The 20,614-nt window shown below is 46.2% G+C and overlaps 1 protein-coding gene across 1 annotated transcript in view; it reads right to left on the reverse strand.

The window, feature by feature from the left end:
• The window catches only part of FATE1 (fetal and adult testis expressed 1), a 26,612-nt gene continuing 5,998 nt past the window's right edge, over positions 1 to 20,614 (reverse strand). Inside the window, exons 2-7 of the mRNA XM_045790501.2 lie at positions 7,561 to 7,615; positions 7,285 to 7,414; positions 6,154 to 6,281; positions 1,783 to 1,889; positions 1,299 to 1,377; positions 1 to 533 (exon numbers count right to left, since the gene is read on the reverse strand). Coding sequence (XP_045646457.1) covers positions 402 to 533; positions 1,299 to 1,377; positions 1,783 to 1,889; positions 6,154 to 6,281; positions 7,285 to 7,390 — 552 coding nt within the window. The 5' untranslated portion in view covers positions 7,391 to 7,414; positions 7,561 to 7,615 and the 3' untranslated portion in view covers positions 1 to 401. The remainder of the gene's footprint in view (positions 534 to 1,298; positions 1,378 to 1,782; positions 1,890 to 6,153; positions 6,282 to 7,284; positions 7,415 to 7,560; positions 7,616 to 20,614) is intronic.

Raw genomic sequence — 20,614 nt, forward strand, 5'->3', positions numbered from 1 at the left:
CCCTGTACACAAAGGAAGAAAACTGGGAAGGCACAGCCAAGCCCCTGCCACAGACAATGGAACAGAAGGGACGTTGAGGGCACAGAGGTAAGGTTCAGCTCTGAGATGGTCACCATGGAGCCCTGATGGGCAAGCAGGAAGCCCCTGCCACTGGTGTTACTGTGGGGACGAGATGCCACCTTCTTCACCCTCCAAAGCAGCTACATTTCAGCCCATTCAGACCTTTGGAACGCCACACTTCTTTTACCTCCCAGCAGCTAGGGCAACCGGTGTAATCAGAGCTGGAAAATGGCTCTGATGCTGCTAAGGACTGCTGGGAGATGGAAGGATGATGGGCAAGGGCGGCCCAGGGAGAAAAGGGAAGAAGAGGAAGGAGAAGTGGGCTCAGGCGGCATGAGGCATCACTGGCGCATCCACAGCCACAGGTTGGCCACGCAGGCCGACACCAGCATGGTGAAGAACAGAGCATCCCTGTGGCGCCAGGTGGCACCCTGGTCCTCCAGGGCTCGCAGCCGGCTGGTGATCACGTGCAGCTGCAGAGAACAAGGGGGCTGGTGAGCGAGATTCTTCTGGGGAAGCCCATGGCTCACCACTGGAGAAAATATGAACTTAGTACAGGAAGGGGCTCTGCTGCCCTTTGGGAGGCCAAAGTGCCTCTGGGTGAGAAGCAGGCAGACCAACTGAAACCAGGGGATGGGATGGGCCCGTGGGACTGAGGACTGGGCTGCCTGTGTTTTCAGGCCCAGAGGCCTTGTCCCCTCTTTGGTGTTCACCCAGTTGTCTGGAAGAAGCCAGCCTGTCCCAGCTGTGCTGGGGGAGGCGGGGAAGGGCATTTCAATCCTGGGGTGGGCCAGCGTGGGGGCAGCTGCAGCACCAGAGTAAGGGCTCCGAGATGGATGACACTCAGGGGCCAGAGACAGCCACCAGGGAAGATGCCCTTCCAGGCCTTCTGTGGTCTCTCCCTGAGAAGACAACCCCACCCCCAGACCTCTTAGCACCATTCCTTCTGCACAGATTTCTATCCTCTTCTGTTGCCTCTTCATTCTCCTTTTGACTTCCTCTGTTCCCTTCCCACACATCTCAGGGAGAGAGGCAGGGCTGAGGCTGCCATCAAGATGGGACATTAGAGCCCTGAGGACTGGGAGGAAAGGAAGGGGAGCCTGACCTCACCTCCACTGCTAGAGGGCAAGATGACTTCAAGGGGGGGTGGTCTCATTGTTGCCAAAGCCTACCTGCCCCAAGGCACCATGATTCTGCTTCCACCCTCCCAGTGGATCCATTGCATAAGAGATGCTTACCTGTCTTCTCATGACTTCCATCTCCAGTCCATTTAGCTCTTCCAGGCCAATCTCTGCCACCATATCTGCCTCTGGGTTGCTGGGAAATAAGAAAAGCAGAAGGTCAAGAGCTGCTGGTGGTTCCAGGCCAGGCAAGGCAGGGAGCATAGGAAGGCCATGAGGGCAAGCAGGTAAAGTCAGGCCCTTTTCTAGACAATGACTCTATCATCCTGAGTCCTTCCTTTCTCAGTAAGCAGGTCCTAGGGCCTAAGGGCTGGGAGCCACCCCAGCCTGGACTCAGTGTGGTCAGAGGCCCCAAATGGGTAAAAGGCCAGGAGGTTCAGGGGCTAGGGTGAGAACACAACAGAGCCCCAACATTCTAAGCATGGCCAGCTGCTCACAACACCTTCCTGGTCAGTCTGCTTACTAGCCCATCTAGTCCACCCTGGTCCCTGCCCAAAGAGCTCCAGTTTTCCTCCTGCAGGATCCCTAGGATCTTTCTTACCGCTCATAATGGAACCTCATGTTTTGGAAGCCACTAGGATACTCCCGGGGGTGCGCATCACCATGGCCTGCTTCTCTCAACATTCTGGGTATTGGCATCTGGGGTCCCTAAAGAAAGGAATGGTCAATAAAAGTAGCCTACTCAGTCTCAGCTGAGGAGTTGCTCCACGCTGACCAGGACCAATGGTGTACCCTATCAGGAGTCGCATGGTACCTGAGCAGCTGGAATCAGGGGTTGGCAGCTTCAGACCTCTAGAAGAGCCTGGGAATCCCACAAGTTGGCCAACTGCCACCACTCTACCCACACCATGCTCCTCAGTAACTTCTAGCCATCCAAGCTATGGGGAAAGAAGAGCAGTGACAGGGATCCCTGTCCTCTGCCAGCACTGTCACATATAGACATCAGCTGAGTCAGAGAGGAGAATGGAAAACCTCAATTTTAGAGCCAAGGAAATTGAGGCCTGGCAAATGACTGTACTTCCCAAGGACACACAGTGTTGGAGCTCAGGATAGAACCCTGGCCACTGGGAGACCATAACCTTCTTCTCTGGGTGAGCACAGCCATCCCAGCAACTTTCATTTTTGTTCATCTGCTAATGACTGCCTGGAGTGGATGTCTCTGGCCCACAGCTCTGCAGCTAGGGTATCTCATGCCTTGAAGAGCCAATGTGGGCTAGAGGAAGAGAACGTGCCAGACCCACCTGGGTTCAAATCTCAGCTCCAAGTTTCCAGTGCAAGATGAAAAATTTCACAAGCCATTTGGTTTAACACATGCCACATGCCACCCTCTAAGCCCTTACCAGCATCAAGTCATTAAATCCTCTCCATGACCCTTCAAAACAGGTATTACTGTCATTCCATTTTGAAAGATTGGAAAACTGAGACACAGAGAGGTCACATTAGTTGTCTGAGTCACACAACTGTAAGTAGCAGAGCAGCCGTTTAAAGCCAGGATATTTTGCTCCAGAGGTTATGCTTTTAACCATTATAGTTGGATGCCTCTCATATTTGACACCACTTCCGCCTTCAGACTCCATTAAAATGAAGACAGTAAAATGGTATAAACCTGTAAGAAAGAAGATAACGGGAGAGGAGAGGCCGCAAATGATGAGAGAGCTCAGCAAGACTGTGGGATTCAGAGAGTGCTGAGAACAAAGCCAAGGGAAGTGGGCCTTGTGGCTCAGAAGCAGATGGGGAGTAGTAGAGGTAGGAGTCCCCCTCCTGCCAGTGGCCAGAGAGGACCCAGACCTGGAGGCTGCAGGGACATGGGAGGGAGGTCTTGAGGACCCAGTGGGTTGGAGTGGGGGGACAGTGGCCTTGGCTGAAGGTCTGTATATGGAACAGTCATCCAGCCCTCTTACCCCACCTGGCCGGCAGCCAGGTACTTCCCCCCAAGTTCAAACCTGAGCTAAATGAATGAAGAAGCAAGAGTGGCTGTGCCAAAGAGCAGAGCCCTCTCCACTCTGGCATTTACAGGTGCCTTCTGCACAGCCCACCTTGCTGAAGTAGAACCTGCTGTCTCACAGGCCTCACCAAGACACAGAATTCTGGGTTGGCTCTATTTGCCTCACTCTTAACAAGAAACAGACAACCAAGCCTCACCTGTCACCTGAGAAATATCTGCAGCCCTCCTCTGCTCTTAAGAACAATAGTAAACTGCAAGGTTGAATGATTTCCGTATAAAGGATTTTCATAGGAACTTTGCCACCATGCTCCATTTGTTGTAATAATGCAAAATTTCTCTTTCTCAAAAGTGCACACAGATACTGGTGTGACTTTTTCTGTGTGAACAGTATTTGACAGTCATGCTACTATTTTATTTTCCTCTTCATCTTCTTCTTATGATACCTCAAAAGTAGGATGAAAATGGCAGTGTGTATCAAGAAAACCCCAGGACTATAAAGGGGAATTTGATTGAGAGTTTCTCCTAGAACAATTTCCACACCATCCCCTTGATTTTCCTACAGATTGGAATCAGAAAGACAAAAAGTTTATTGAGAGATTTGAAGGCGAGTAAGGACGAGTAACTGGTGGCTGAGGTTTATGTGTTTGAAATAACATAGTTTGTTTTTAACACATAAATATAACAAGAATTAATGTGATAACATCTTCAAGTTGATGATAACCTATTGTGGTTGCCCATCATAAGACAGGTCTAACTGTTCAAAACCAGTTGTCTTGTTGCTTTTTTGTTTTTAATTTTAGAAACCCTCTATTTAGAACTATATGCATTGTAAAACATAAGACTTCTACAGCAATTTGATGGAGATTAAGAAAAGCTATGAACTTCAGCAAGTCCTAGCTTCCCTCTATTTCAAACAGTGTTATTTCTATTTTCATGTACTTTTCCAGGCATACTACTTCCCCCACGCCCAAATCAGCAGAACAATATTATGAATTTTTTTTTGTCCTTTCATGTAGTGGTTCTCTCAGAGGCAGTTATGGTTCCATTTTTTTTCTTTCTTTTTTTTTGGTTCAAAAGTAAATAATAAATAGAATTGATAAATTTCTTAATTCTAAATGTCTAATTTCTAAATTCAATATAATGACTGTTTCTTTTTAAAGTACTCCTTGGTCCTAATAGGTAACTATAATTAATCCAGAGATTATATCTCCCCACTGCCCCCCAAACACCCCATTCTCCCTCAATCTCATGGGCATGGGTGGCTTGCTGGAGCCTGAGTTGCTGGAGAATTTGACTTGACTTCTGCCTTCGGACACAACAAGCCAATTCAATATTTCTGGTTTATTTTCATTCCCAGGAGGTCTCTGATCTGGGAGCTCTATTTCTCTTTATTCATTAGCAGTGGAATCATTTGGGCATTTATCACAACTCATTCCCTAGAACAGCCAGGCCTCCCTACTTTCCAACCTTGTTGCCTTTCCCCACTAACCTCTGCAACACTGTAACACCATGGTGACCCTGGCTAACAGAATCTACTATAGAATTACCTGACTCAAGAGATTCCCTAGAATAATCAGGTCATCCTCTTCTCCAAAATGGCTGCCTTTTCCCAGTACCCTTTGCAACAATATGGCTGCCATTTTTTTTTTCCTAGAACATTCCCTCACCCAAGGTGAATGTAGCTTAAAGGATTAGCTACAGAACAATGGGACTCAGGTGATTTCCTAGGACATTGGGTCTCCCTCCTTCTCCAACCTAATTGCCTTTTCCCAGTAACCTTTGCAACAGTATAACAACCATTTTTCTAAAACTTTCCCTCACACACAGTGAAAGTAGCTTTAAAGGATTGGCTATAGAACTTGAAATTCACATGATTTCCTCCAACAGTAGTGTCCCCCTCCTCTCCAACTTGGTTATTTTTTCCCAGCAACTTTTGCAACAGCATAGCAACCGTGTTTCTAAAACTTCCCCTCACCCACCAGTGAATATAACCTAAAGGACTGGCTACACAGTGAGAGAACACACGTGACCCCAGAATACTCAAGTCTCCCTTCTCTCCAAAATGACTGCCTTTTCCCAGTATCCTTTATAACAGTATACCTGCCATTTTTTCTAGAACATTCCTTAACTCACATTAAATGCAGTTTAAAGGATTGGCTACAAAATAGTCAGATCTGATTGGTTGGAATTCCTAACAGTCAGGGAGCATAAGAACCTACCTTGCCTTACCTTTTTCCCAGCCCTGAGAAACATATTTTTCTTTATATATATTTATATTTAATCTATTAGATGAGGCCCATCCACATTATCAAGGATTAGTAATGTCCTTTAGTTAAAGTCCACAGAGTGTAGATGTTAACCAAAGCTACAAAATACCTTCATAGCAACACCTAGACTAGTGTTTGATGGAATAACTGGGAACTGTAGGCTACCCAAGTGGACAGGTAAACTTGACCCTCACAGTGGTCTAATCACTAGGGAAGCTGAGAGAGAATTTGGACTTAGACCAGGGACTGTAGGGCCTGCCTGGGGATGGTGGGGCCTCCTACCCGGGCTGATTATTAAATTAATAATTAAATAATTTATATGATTATAATTTATATAGATTTATATGTAAAATATAGATATATAGAGAAATATAGATAAAGATTTATTTATTTATTTATTCATTTATTTATGAAAGTGTCATTTCACACACATTGGAGTTTTGCACAGTAAAGTGTATATGTAGTCCCCAAGTAAGTAATATGTGATTCAGGTGTTCTCGACTCTCAAGGTTGAACTACCAGCCTACCAAAGGATGGCCGTGACCTCTTATTGGACATCACTGCCTTCACTGCCTCACTGGTACACAACAGCTTCCTCCCTTGACCCCAAGTCAACATCTGGCTCTGCTCAACCGACCATCATCAGACTATACTCCCAACCCCAACCCAGCTGTTGCATGCCAAGGGCTCCATACAGTACCGCTTTCTTGGGCCGGGTGGCAGTCATATTCCAAACCGGTTGACCTGCAGCAGAGCCAGCAGTCTTTGTATCCAACCTTTGACGCCGCTGAGAGGCACCCAAGGACTGGGATCCATGCTCCATCATTTCTAGGGAGAAGAAGAGAAGCCCCAGGAATACCCGTAGAGGCTGTACCAAGGCTTCCTGGGCACAGGCTGCACCAGAAAGAGGATAGGGTACCCAAACTTCTTAGGAATCATTCAACACTCATTCACTGCTGTCCACTGGCAGATCCCAGGCCTCAGCCTGTTCATCTGTTCAAAAGTTTAGCAAGTATTTACTGAAGGTCATGCTCTGGCCTAGGTTACTGGAGTAAGAGCAATGACCAAGAGACAAGATCTCAGCAATCAAGTAACCAGTCTGTGTGTGCATAGTGGGAGTGAGGGGACAAAACAGAAATAATCCATCAGTGTTAATTCAGATCAAGAGATACATGCTCCCAAAGTGATAAGAACAGGGCAACATGGCAGAAGGAAGGGGCCACTTCTAGAAAAGTCAGAAACAACATTGAGGCAGAGACCTGAAAGAGAAAAAGATCCTGGCCATGGAAAATCTAGGGAAAGAGCATCCCAGGCACAGGTAACAGTCAACACAAAGGTTATGAGGAAGAACTAGCCTAGGGCTATTATAAGGACAAGCATAAATGCAGTGTGCAGTGGGTCACCATCTTGAGGAGGTGACCTTGATCAGCATTTGGAGATCGTGGAAAAGAGTTTGAATTTTACTCTAAAGGGAGAGAAGGCATTGAAGGACCAGAAGAGAATTGATCTGATTGATCTTATAAATTGAGCCTTTTGGATACTTTGCCATAGACACAGTGGTAGTTTGAACAACGGGGAGAAAAGGACCACACGTGTTGGTCCCATCCTACTCTCTCACAGGCTGCAAAATGCTCACATCATCAATTCCTTTCCCCCAGCTTTCCTGTCCCTCAAGCCATAAGTACATGTATATGTATGCCAAGGCACAGACAGACCTGTAGACATACATACATGCATATATATGAGTCTACCCAGCCATTAACACGCCTTCTCCAACACACATGCACAGGTGTGGACACCCAAGGAAAGAGACATTACAGGGGCTCCTCACCTGCTATCACCAGGTGCTCTTGGCCTTGCATGTAGCTTCCAGGAACCAGCTCTTCAGCCATGGATGTTTCCATCTCCTCCTTGATGCTAGGGGGGCCTCCTGCCATCACAACCAGTTTTTCACTTTTAAGCTATACCCAAGGATACACAGGAAGGAAGGCACAGAGCAGTCACTTGGAAAATCAGCTCTTCGAGGGACAGGAGCTCAAGCAAGATATATCTGGACATGGGGGTGGAGCCAGACTCCCTCACAGGGCTCAGGCCTTGGACTCAGTACCTTGTGTTCCTGCTGTATCTTGTTGGCTAGGTTCACAGCCTTCTCCTCTGCTACTCTGTAAGCAATTTAGGAGGAAAGATAAGTGTCAGAAACTTTGCCTGTGAGAACTACCCTGGTTCTCAGGTCACCTGATTTGGCCCCATTGAGGGGCAGGTGGGATCTACCCTCCTTCATTTCTAAAGAGAAGCAGGTACTGAAAAAAATAAATAAAATAAAGAGAAATAGGTACAGGCACAGGACCCCAGAGCCAGTCAGTAGCCCAAGCAGGTTAGATCCCAAGCCTGTCGTGGCTTCTGCAAGCCCAGCTCTGGCTAGTAATCCAGGCCGCAACATCCCTCGAAAGGCATCTTCTGCAAAGCACATCCTGTCTCCCCCAATTTGGAGTTCTCAGGCAAGGGAGATGGTCTTTTGATGCCCTGGGTCAGCCTGGGCAGGAACCATGAGAACCAAAGGAGGGAAGGGCAGGAAAGAAGGGATCTGCCTGCAGCCACTGAGGAGGCCCCACCATCCCCAGGCAGGCCCTACAGTCCCTGGTCTAAGTCCAAATTCTCCCTCAGCTTCCCTAGTGATTAGACCACTGTGAGGGTCAAGTTTACCTGTCCACTTGGGTAGCCTACAGTTCCCAGTTATTCCATCAAACACTAGTCTAGGTGTTGCTATGAAGGTATTTTGTAGCTTTGGTTAACAACTACACTCTGTGGACTTTAACTAAAGGACATTACTAATCCTTGATAATGTGGATGGGCCTCATTTAATCAGTTGAAAGGCCTGAAGAGCAAAGACTGAGGTTTCCCAGAGGAGAACAAATTCTAATCAAGACTGCAGCATCAGGAAACAAAAGCAAACATAAACTACTGGGATTATATCAAAATAAAAAACTTTGGCACAGTAAAGGAAACCATCAACAAAACAGAAAGGCAACCTAGTGAATGGGAAAAGATATGTGCAAATGTTATATCTGAGAAGGGCTTAAAATCCAAAATATATAAAGAACTGATACAACTCAACACTAGAAAAACAAAAATCCAATTAAAAAAGGGGCAGAGGACCTGAATAGACAATTTCCCAAAGAAGACATGCAGATGGCCAACAGACATATGAAAAGATGCTCAACATCACTCATCAGGGAAATACAAATCAAAACCACAATGAGATATCACCTCACACCTGTCAGAATGGCTAAAATAAACAATACAAGAAACAAGTGTTGGTGAGGCTGTGGGGGAAAAAAAGGAACCCTCATGCACTGTTGGTGGGAATGTAAATTTGTGCAGCCACTGTGAAAGACAGAACTGAGTTTCCTCAAAAAGTTATAAGTAGAAATACCATATGAAACAATAATTCCACTTCTGGGTGTTTACCCAAAGAAAATGAAACAACAACAACAACAAAGAAAACGAAAAGGCTAATTTGAAAAGATAATGTTTTCTTTGTTGTTTTGGATACAGAAACACTAATGCAAAGGGATACATGCACCCCTATGTTTATTGCAGCATTATTTACCGTAGCCAAGATATAGAAGCAGCCCGATTGTCCATCCATAGGAATATTGGATATTGAATAAGGAAGATGTGGCATATACATATACAGTGGAATATTGTGCAGTCATAAGAAAAAGATGAAATCATGCCATTTGTGACAATGTGGATGGACCTAGTGGGTATTATGCTAAGCGAAATAAGTCAGTCAGAGAAAGACAAATACCACATGATTTCACTCATATGTGGAATCTAAAACAACAAACAAAATCAGAATCAGACCTATAAATACAAAGAACAAACTGATGGTTTCCGAGAGGAAGGGGGCAGGAGGACGGATGAAATGGGTGAAGGGAAGTGGGAGACATAGACTTCCAGTTGTGGAATGAATAAGTATGGGAATAAAAGGCACAGAAGAGGGAATGAATCATGAGAGGCTGTGGACTCTGGGTAACAAACTGAGGGCTTCACAGGGGAGGGGAGTGGGGGATTGGGATAGGCCGGTGATGGGGATTAAGGAGGGCACATATTGCATGGTGCCCTGGGTGTTATATGCAAGTAATGAATCATGGAACATTGCATCAAGAACTGGGGATGTACTGTATGGTGACTAATATAACAAAATAAATATTATTAGAAAAAAAAAGGCACAGCCTGAAAAATATAGTTAGCGATATTTAAAAAGCGTTGTATGGTGACAGATAACAGCTACACTTGTGATGAGAATAGCATAATGTACAAACTTGTTGAATCACTATATTGTACACCTGAAACTAATGTAACATTGTGTGTCAAATTAAAAAAAAAAAAGAATTTAAAGACTGCAGCAACTCTCCCTGCTTAAAATTCCTGTGCGCAGGACTACCCTGCAATTTTTGGCCTTGCTAGCCCCACAAAGGCACAAGCCAACTCCTTAAAATAAATCTCTATATACATACACATGGGCATATGCATATGCATACACATACATACATATATCCTATTGTTTTCTTTTCTCTAGAGAACCCCGACTGATACAACCACCAGAGGTGAACCGTCTGCTCTTGGGAATAACTCCAGAGTCTCTGGGGGGAAGAGGAGGCTGTTTGCAAAAGGAGCCAAGCACAGCAAGGGGCCAGGTGGGAGGAGAAGGAAGAAGCAGGGAGGGAAAGAAGAAGGGAGGAAGGAAAGCTTGAGAGAGAAAGGAAAGGGCTGGAACTTGTCTAGAGAGGGTGGCATGGTCTGGGCTGCCTGGCCCCCTCCCTGGCCCCACCTGTACAGCACTGGGACTAAACACTCTGGAGCAGAGCTGACATAGGCCCTCCCTGCATTCCTGAGGGCCCTGAGGAAGCCCTTCCCAGACACAGTGGAGCAGCTGCAATGAAATCCGAGCTTTCTGGAAGGCCACCTTAGGAGCAGGGAAGTGTGCTTTTGTGGGACTCAGGAGCCTGGGAAGCAGGAACCATGGGCTTCTGCCTGGCCAGGGTTGCCAGATTAAGCAAATACAAATACAGAATGCCAATTGAATCTGAATTTCAAATAAGCAACAAGTAAGTTTTTAGTGTTAGTACACTCTGTGCAACATTTGAGACAAACTTACACTAAAAATTTATTCGTGGTTTATCTGACATTCACATTTGACTGTGTATCCTTTATTTTATATCTGGCAACCCTATGCCCTGCCCATTCTCATCATGATCTCAAGATTTGACCTTGAGCAAGTCTTTCCTTTCTTTGGGTCTCCGTCTCCCCCATTTGACAATGGAGCTAACAATCTCCTCCTTACAGTGTGGCTGTAAAGCCCCCACTGTCCAGTGTGCCAACCTTGGGAGCCTGAAGGCCTAGAGCATCCCTAGAGCACAGAGAACTCTGCCAAGTCTTATGGGGGTCGGGATGATGGCTCATGGTTAGTGTAGGTGGTGGGCTATAGAGACCTAGACCCTAGTGGAAGGGTCCCAGAGAAAAAGGCCAGGGAGTCCAAAACTCTTTCCAACCCAGAAATTAGACAGATGCCTCTGGAAAGGGGGAGGAGGGGTCCAGAGAACATCTGGGTGAGATGTGTGTATATGTTTTCATATATGTTTTCAGTGCTTTACACAAATGAGATCATACATTTGAAGTACGTGCCCATTCTGCAGTTTACTTTTTTTTTTTTGCAAGTACCTGACACATAGTAGGAAAGCTCTTATAAAAGTTTAAAACAAAAACACATAGAAATGTGTAACCGGGGGCGCCTGGGTGGCTCAGTCGTTAAGCGTCTGCCTTCGGCTCAGGGTGTGATCCCAGAGTCCTGGGATCGAGCCCCACATCAGGCTCCTCCGCTGGGAGCCTGCTTCTTCCTCTCCCCCTCCCCCTGCTTGTGTTCCCTCTCTCGCTGGCTGTCTCTCTCTCTGTCAAATAAATAAATAAAATCTTTAAAAAAAAAAAGAAATGTGTAACCGTACATGTACGCACTTACATGAAAGGAAGGCCAGGAGATTCTTGTCTATCACTCTTCTTTGTTTAAGGTTTCATGAAATGTTTTCACAGTTTTATTGAGAAATATGCAACTTACTTTTTTAAGTGCACAGTGTGCCTTGGGGATCTCGCATGTCAGAACAAATCTCCCTCATGTCTTTTAAACACAGCTTTTGCTGCACGGCTGCACCCCTGTTTATTGACCTGCTCGTGGACATTTTGGGTGTCTAGAGCTTTTTCACTCTTATAAACAAGAAACAGTGAGCATTCCTGGACATGCCTCTTTGCATACATATGTAAATATTTTTGTAGAGCAAGTGCCTAGAAGTGGAATTTGTGTGGCTCTAGGATATGCGTGTTGACAATATGCACTAATATTGACCGATATTGTCAGTGCCCCTCTTAAGAGACTGCACCAAGTGGGACCTCACCAAGGGGAAGAAAGTTCTGTTTTCTTCACAGCCTTATCAACAGAAGATATTATGAAAGTTTCTAAAAGGCATCAGTATGATGGGTAGAAAATGATATCTATCTCATTGTTGCTTTAATTTTATTGCTTTAATTATGAATAAACCTGAGCAATTTTTCATATGTTTATCGATCTTCTGTATTTCTTTCCTGTGAACTGTCTGCTGGAGGGCTTGGATCTTTATTAAAATAAGAGCTGTTTTATTAACAGAAAGGGATGGGGCTGAAAGTTCTCCCTCCCTTCAAGCTAAGCGTCTCCAAAGAAAACATATCATCTTTTTCCCTAAAGGTGATCATGAGCACAGAACCTCCACTGGGGGCCAAACAAATCCAGTTAATTGCATCCAAGTTTGTGCTGAAATCTAGAGGGCATCCAGCCCCCCCCCCCCCCGAGCAGGTGTCTAACTCCGGCTGTTGCCTGCCTGTCTGCCCTTGTCTTATGTCTATCTCTCTCTCTGCCTGCCCTACCACCTGTCTACACCAATGCCTTCCAACCACTGGCATCTTCCAGCAGTTCAGCCAGCCATGCACTTGACTCAAATTCCCAAAGCATGGAATCCAGCAGGCCTATGTGCTGCCTGCTTCCACCTCCCTTGCAAGCAGCAGTAAAGGGTGGCAGGAACCCAGGCCCAAGATCAGTACACCGGGGCATCTTAGGAAAGTTGTTTCCCATGCTCTGAGCCTCTGTTTCCTATCTTCACATGGAAGATTTGGCTAAAATTCTGTTTTAAACTATGTTTTATGGTTTCAGGGAGGTATGTTGGGGCTACCTGGACTTCAGGGCAGACTCCAGCCTCTCTTCACACAGAGCAGCTTGCTTTTATCACTTTCTCATATTGGGGTTCTATGGAAGAGACCATTCCAATAGGTGCAATGGTCTACCGCATTCCATCTCTGCTCAGAGCCCAGTTTCAGGCAGCTACAGTCCCAAACCCAGTGAACAACACTGATTTGGGCTGCAAATCCAGATCCCAGGCATCTGGGAGCTTCCTCTCCACTTGCTAATGAAACTTATGAACCTGTAAACAATTCTCCTTCCTGCTCCTGGAAGCAGCTGGCACTGATGTCATCCCTGGAGCCCTAGGGCCCCCCGACCAGAAGGGAAGGGGAAGGGGGACTAGCAGAGCCTTGCAGCTGTCCCTCCATTCTTTAAAGAGACAGGAAGGACAGAGGCATGAACTTCAGGGACTGTAAGGCCCAGGGAGTGAGGGCCTCCTCATAAGCAGAGAGAGGGAAATAAGTGGCAAGAGCATATGGGGGCAGCCCTTCAGACTCATTCCCCCTCCCCAACATAGGGACAGGGCCACCAGCAGGAGGTTATAGGGAGCATCTCGATTTCCAAATGTGGGCACCTTTCATTCAGTGTGACTATCTTGAATCAAGACTGACCGAGGACCAGGCCCTGAGACTAGGGATAAGTTTCCTGTCTTCATGGAAGTCATGCTTAGAGGGCAGATAGAAACAGACAGACAAGCAGGAAGTTCATGGGTCTGTGGGGACAGTAGTGGGACTTGTTTTCATGGCAGTCCTGACCTAAATCCTGCTACACTCTGCCTTCCTGGAAGTGTGGTGGGTGGTCCCTTGAGCTTTGTCAACCTAAGAATGAGAGACTGACTCTTGTCCCCAGCACCAACAGCCTCTGACTGCACACCTCCAGGACAGCTCACTACTTCCTGAGGTGGCTTGGACTGGGTGGAAATGCTGGTCACACACCCCTCAAACTCTGGTCCAGTCTGAAGGGAGCAGCCCCAGCAGAAGTGGGTTAAAGACACAGACACAGAGCCACAGCCCTGACTGAGAAACTTGCATCTCAGCAGTCATGGTCCTCCCTGCAGCCCCTAGAGTAGCTCCCACAGGAGCAGGCTGCCTGAAAAACTAGGGTACAGCTGCAAAAGAGTGTAGGGGAATTGTTACTAGCTAGGTGCCCAGAAAGGAACTCAGGATTGCCCTGTGTGCACATGGGACAGAGCGGCACCACAGAGCAAAGACTGGGAAACTCGCTTCTGTCTTCTGGTGTAGCCAGCTGCTGTCTCTGCTGCTCCTTCCTTCTCCCTGTCTCTCTGCTGGCCTGAGAATCCCTTGCCTCCAAAGCTGGCAGCAGATTTGGAAACCTGGAGGGATTTAGTTGTCTTCCTGTCAGTTACGTTTGCCCCATGTACAGGGAACCATTGGAATGGGTGGGAAAAGCCCTCTTTCCTGATCCCAGGGGAAGGCATCAGATAAGGTGACCTTGCAGAGTCCACAGCCTCACCTGCAGGGTGACCCCTCAGACTGAAATGCATTTGCTTTCAATTGTTTCCATGTCCAATGATTGAAATGTGGTGTGTATGTAAAATTCAAGAGAATTAGAAGCCAAAGGAAAATGGCCAACAATAATGAAGAGGTGGAAAAAATGGTGCAAAGTCTCAGACACTAACCAGCTCAAAAGTACAAGCAGCAGCTGCTCCTCTGAGTTGGAAAATGGGGTGGAGGAGAGGAGAAACCCAAGGTAAGAAACACAGGCCTGAGAAGCTGCGTGTTTTTTCAGACAAGCAGATACTCTTCCCAGTATCTCCCATTTTAGATGGACAAGCTGGACCCAGTTCACTTAACAATTTGGTGGCAGGGCTTAGATGTAAACCAATGCCTTCAGACTGGTGATCTAGGGTCCTTGGCAGGAGAGTAGGAGGTCCCAAGGAGGAACTGGCTCAAGAGAGCCTCAGCAAGCATCGTCCAGCCCTGTGTCATATTGACCTGCCTTTCACTCTCCCAAGACAAGACTAGCAGGCAGATCCTAACACAAAGGGCACACACCAGGGAAGATGGGGTGGATTGGAGCCCAGGCTCTGCATTCCAACTGTCCCCTCCCCGCAAACCTTTGGGGTAGGAGTCTTAGCTCCTCAGTTAGTAGCAATGTGCCTCAGTGGTCCTATCAGGGAAAAGGCAGGTCAGGAGGCAAGGAATATGAAGAACTCAGCTCCTAGCAGAGTTAGTGCTTGAAGCCCAGCTGCTGGGATTCCCACAGAGGCCACAAAGCCTCCTGCTTCCTCATTACAAAAAATGAGCTGGCAGGGCTGCTAGCAAGGCTGGTGGTCCCTGTGCTTGGGCTCATCTCCATCTTTATCAGTGACCCATCTCTGCATTCTCTAGGGCCTTCAGCCTCTCCTCCTTGCCAGGATGATTCTCTTCAGCACTGAAATATCATCACATCTTTCCCAGCATGGGGATATTTGTTCCATGAGGGCAGAGACCTTGTCAGCCTCACTCACCACTGTCTGTCTCCCATGCACTTAGCACAAGGCCTGACTCATGGTAGGAGCTCATTAAGTAGTGGTTGAATTAAAATGGCCTAAATATTAAAAAAAGAAAAAAGCCGTCCTCCCTCGGTGTCTTGTCTCACTCATGCTACTGTCCTTTCTCAATTCCTTGAAAATGTCATCACCGCCATGCACAGAGTCTCTGCTCCTTTATCTGCTAGACATTCTTCTCCTCATTCTAGTCTGCCTTTCTCATCCACAACTTGACTGAAACTGCCCCAGGCCAAAGTCACCAGCAACCTCCTGGCAGCTCTAGCCCATGAACCCACTCCACTCTTCATCTTACTTGACTTCTTGGAAGCATTTCACATCATTGTCCTCTCTCTCCTTCTGGAAACTTTCCCCCCACCTTGGTTTCCAGGACTCTGCACCCCCATGGTTTTTCCCCTGCCTATCTGGCCTCTCTCCTGGCCCATTGGGTCCACAACCAAGACTTCATTTACCATATTTTTTGTAAAATCATTTTTAGATGATAAAGTGAATAACATTTTAGTAAACAGAATAATCCCCCCCCGCAAAGATGGCAATGTCTTAATTTCCAGATACTAGGAATATATCAGTTTCCATGGCAAAGGTTGAAGATGGGATCAAGTTTGCTAATCTGCTGATAAAAATAGGAAGTTTGTGTTGGATTATCAGTGTGTCCAGTATAATCACAAGGGTCTATAAACATGGAAGAGTGACAAAGAATTTAAAAATGCCAAAGTGATGGGATGTGAGGAAGACTTAACTATATAGCATTTTTTTCAATTGCTTATGTTGGATTCTTTCCTCATTAACATAAAATTTCATTCAGTTTAGTTGTGCAAGTAGCTTTGGGTTTTTAAATAATCTTTATGGTAACTTGAGCCTAGTCTTCCCTCCTTAGTCCCCTCAGACACACTACACCACACACTTCACATGTTCCCCCAACCTACTCTTCCTCTGCTAGGAACCTTCCCAATGAATGGTCCTGCCATCTACCCCACAGTCTGAGCCCCCAAGCCTCAGAATCATCTGGGACTTCTCCTCACCCTTCCCAAAAAATCAGTCACTATGTATAGTTCTGTCCCACCTATGATCATTAATTTCATGTGCCACTTTTACTGGGCCGTGGGGTACCCAAATTAAATCCTGTTTCTGGATGCGTCTGTGAGGGTGTTTCTGGATGAGATCAACATTTGAATTAGGGGACTTAGTAAGCAGATGGCCTTCCCCAGTGTGAGTGAACATCACACAATCCATTAAGGGTTTGAATAGAACAAAACGTAGAAGAAGGGGAAATTCACTGGCTTACTCTCCTTGTTCTCTCTCTCTCTCCCCCTCCCCCCACCTGACTACTTCAGCTGAGACACTGGTCTTCTCCTGCTTTGAACTCTCTCTGAACTCTCTGTCTCAATGAACTCTCTCATTGACTTTCTGGATCTCAGGCCTTTAGACTCAGACTGGAACTTTACCACCGGCTGTCCTGGGTCTCCAGTTTGCAGAGGGCCGATTGTGGGAACTCTTGGCCTCCATAATTACAATTGCATGAGCCATTCCCTATAATAAATCAATCTGGATAGATACATAGGTAGATAGATAGATAGACAGATATGAATATAAATATATAGATAGATATCTATAGAGATACAGATAGAGAAAGATAGAGATAACAGATACAGATATAGATACATAGATTTAGCCAAATCTGTACAGGTTTCCCCTGTTATCCAAAAGTAGAGCATTCTTATGAAATCTTTCATAAACCAAAATGACTTAAAACAAAGAAGCAATTACCATTAATTTATATGGAAAAAATTTTTGAGTGTTCTCAGACCCAAAAAAGGACCTCTATCAGGCCTTTCTGATGCCTTAGGACACCTCTTGGTGACCGATGAACAAAATAAATCAAGATAAAGCACAGATAAGCCACTGTGGAAAACAGTACGGAGGTTCCTCCAAAAGTTAAAAATAGAATTACTCCTTTATAGCAGCAATGTCCACAATAACCAAACTATGGGAAAAGCCTAGATATCCATCGACAGATGAATAGGTAAAGAAGAAATATATATATATATATATATATATATATATATATATATATATATATATATATATATATATATAATGGAATATTACTCAGCTATCAGAAAGAATGAAAGAGGGCAGAGGATGAGGGGATGGATGAAACAGGTGATGGGGATTAAGGAGTACACTTGTGATGAGCACAGGGTGATGTATGAAAGTGCTGAATCACTATATCATACACCTGAAACTAATATTACACTGTATGTAAACTAATTGGAATTTAAATGAAAACTTTTAAAAACAGATAAAGCACAGATATTCACAGACACAGTTCAAAGCTGAGATGCCAAGTGCAGCTTGTGAAGAAGGAGCTTGGTGGTGCTGCTCCTGCCACTCTGGGTGAGCACAGCCTCTGGAACAGGTCACTGCAAAGCAAATGTTGAACAATGGATGGTATTGTTGCTTTTGGCCTATTTTTGTAAAAGCAAAAATTTTCTGCTGGTTTCTTTCCATTAGTGAAAACAAGTACTAAGATAGGTCTTTCATAAAAGTGAAGTGGCATAAAGCAAACTCTTCAAAAGTGGGGAGGGCATCCAACTCTCCTACTGCTTCTGTGTCTCTGGAGACCACTGGTACAACCTACTCAATATATAATTCAGTGGTGGAGCAAAAATCTCCTCAGTAGTCTACTTCTTTCTGTCTCCTCTGCCACTTCCCTAGCCAATCCCATCACCGCCTCTTGCCTGGATGACTGCATAGCCTCGGACCTTATCTCTTGGATCCTGTCATGACCGCTTCAGCCCATTACCCACACAGCAGGAAGATGATTATTTTAAATGTAACAGGCCTGGCCATGTCCTCTTGCTCCTCAAAGCACTCCTCAGTGCCTTCCCATTCTCACTAGAGTAACGACTATAGCCCTGAGTGTGGCCTCAGGGCCCTGCCTGGGCTGCCTTCCCTCGGCCTCTCCAATCTCATCTTGCTCAAGGATTTCCCCTTATGCTACCCTGGCTTCTTCTGTTTCCTTAAAAATATAATGGCCTTGCTGGACCCTAGGCCCTTCACACGCCATTCCTCTGCCTGATTTAATTGTCTTCCATGCTCTTTGCCTGACTGATTCCTACTCATCCTTCTAGCTTTAGGTTGGGCATGGCTTCCTCAGGAAGGCTTTCTCTGGCAGCCCTCAAGCCCCAGCCCCCCAGACTTCCCCTTCCAGAAAGTTCAACATGATTCATTGCTGTGGTTTGTCTAATGCCTTCCCCACAAAACTAGGCCCAGAGTTCCAGAAATGCAGGACTTAGCATGTTGCTCTACTCCCTTCTGGGGCCCCATGGCTTGGCTTGAAGCAGGGACATGGCCAGCTTACAGAACACCGTGCTCTGTCAGCACCTACCCCCGTATGCCCTTGTCAGCCCCAGGATTCGGGAGTGCTAGGACGGACTGGCCCATCCACTGTGCTGTTGCCATTTAGTGTAACCAGTCTGATATGAAATGTTAGCCAGCCTCTATTTTTGTAGCACATAAAGCCTGGTGAAACTGAATCCATCATGCTGAGTTCTTCACAGAAATTGCTGAAAGTCACTGTTATTGGAGCTGCTGGTCTTGTGATTCCTAAAAACAACATATTTTGTCTATAAAAAAATTTGAGGAGACACAAAGATTTTGTCTGTTCTTCAGGCTTTGGGTTTTCACACCACTCTCCACAGAGGGACCCTGGGAAAACTACTCCGAAGCCCACTTCTGTCCCAATCCCACCTGTCCTGTTGGTACCTTTGGCAACTGGCCCAGGCCTGTCCATTCGTGGCATGGAAGAAGCTGCTCTGGGGAGCCTGATTTGAGACTGACAAGGTGCTCTTTTTTTTGCCAGCATCTCAAAGAAGTCCTGATGTCCACCCCCAAGCTTTTTCAGAGTGTGTGTGATGTGCTCAGGGTTGGGACAAGGAGCAACAAAGTCTCCCCCTGCTACAAATGGAATGTTATAGCCTGCATTGTGTTTCCCACCCCCCCAATTCATATGTTGAAGTCCTGACCTCCAGTACCTCAGAATATGATTGTATTGGGAGATAGGATCTTTAAAGAAGTAACTGAGGTTAAATGAGATCAAAAGGGTTTGCCCTTACACCAAGAGGAGGTTAGGACACTAACACACACATAGGGAAGAGCGTGTGAGGTCACAGGCAGAAAAGGGTGGTCTACAAGCCAAAGGGAAAGGCCTTAGAGGAAACCAACCTTACCAACACCTGAATCTCAGCGTTCCACCCTCTAGAACCGTAAGAGAATACATTTTTGTCATTTAAGCCATCCAGCCTGTGATACTTTGTTATGGCCACCTGAACAAACTAACGCATGAAGCTTGGGTCCTAACTGGAGAATATAATCAAACAACACATTTTATTTCATTGAACACTGACAGTGAGCCACTGTGCTGAGTTCTAAAGAAGTGGGGAAAAAATGTTTTACATGGTCCCTGTGCTTGTGGAATTAACAGTTGGGCAGGAGGAGGTATGGGGATGCTGGCCGGAGAGACAATCAACAGGAAAACAAAAGCAAAGTGACCTCCAAAGGAGACTACCAGTGTCATATGAGTGGCCAGGGTGTGGGGAAATTAGGGCAGACATGAGTTCCCGTGATGAGGGCAGCACTTCCTGTCTGTGAGCCCTTGGTCAAATGGCCTTCCTTCCCTCAGCTATCACAGGTTTGTTGGGAGGATTATCTCAGTTAATGCATCCACAAGGCCTGGCATAACCTAAGTGCTCAATAAATGCCGGCTATGATTATTCCAAGCACAACTTATGGATCCTTCCCACTCCCTCTGTCCCTTCACTAGGTGCAGTCTCAGACCAGTTGCTCGAAGAGTTTGGCAGTGAAACAGGATGGAGACTTGGGGAAAGAATGACAAAAGAGATCCCAAGCCACACCCAGGAAGTAGTCTCTGCCCCTTTCCCTGCCATCACTCCTTTAGGTCCCGGCCCCTGACTTGCCCTCACGGTCTATATGCAATCCCAATACCTTGGCCCCACAACCTGTGGTCGTGTGGTACAGCAGACAAACAAGAAAGGGAGGCCCCAACAGGGACTTTGGGAGCCTGGGGCCTCCCTCATGTATTATCTTCCTCAGATGGGCTAGCCTGGGACTCTAAGTCACTGCCTAGAATGCTTGTTTCCGACAAAAAGAGCCTAAAGTTCAAAACCCATGTTCAGAATGTGACCCCAACTGTGTCCTGGAGTCTGCTTGAAGAGTATTCATTTGACTTCTCCACATCCCCAGAAGGTTGGCATCACTCCACAGGCCAGTCCCCAGTAAGAATGGAACCCAAGGCCCCTGGCTGTCAGTTCTGGCATTTGGCCTCCACATTCAATCCTTGAAGGAGGCCCTAAGTTTCTTTGT

The sequence above is a fragment of the Ursus americanus genome, chromosome X (assembly GCF_024610735.1).
Source record: "Ursus americanus isolate L20-20 chromosome X, mUrsAme1.1.p, whole genome shotgun sequence".
Lineage (NCBI taxonomy): Eukaryota > Metazoa > Chordata > Mammalia > Carnivora > Ursidae > Ursus > Ursus americanus.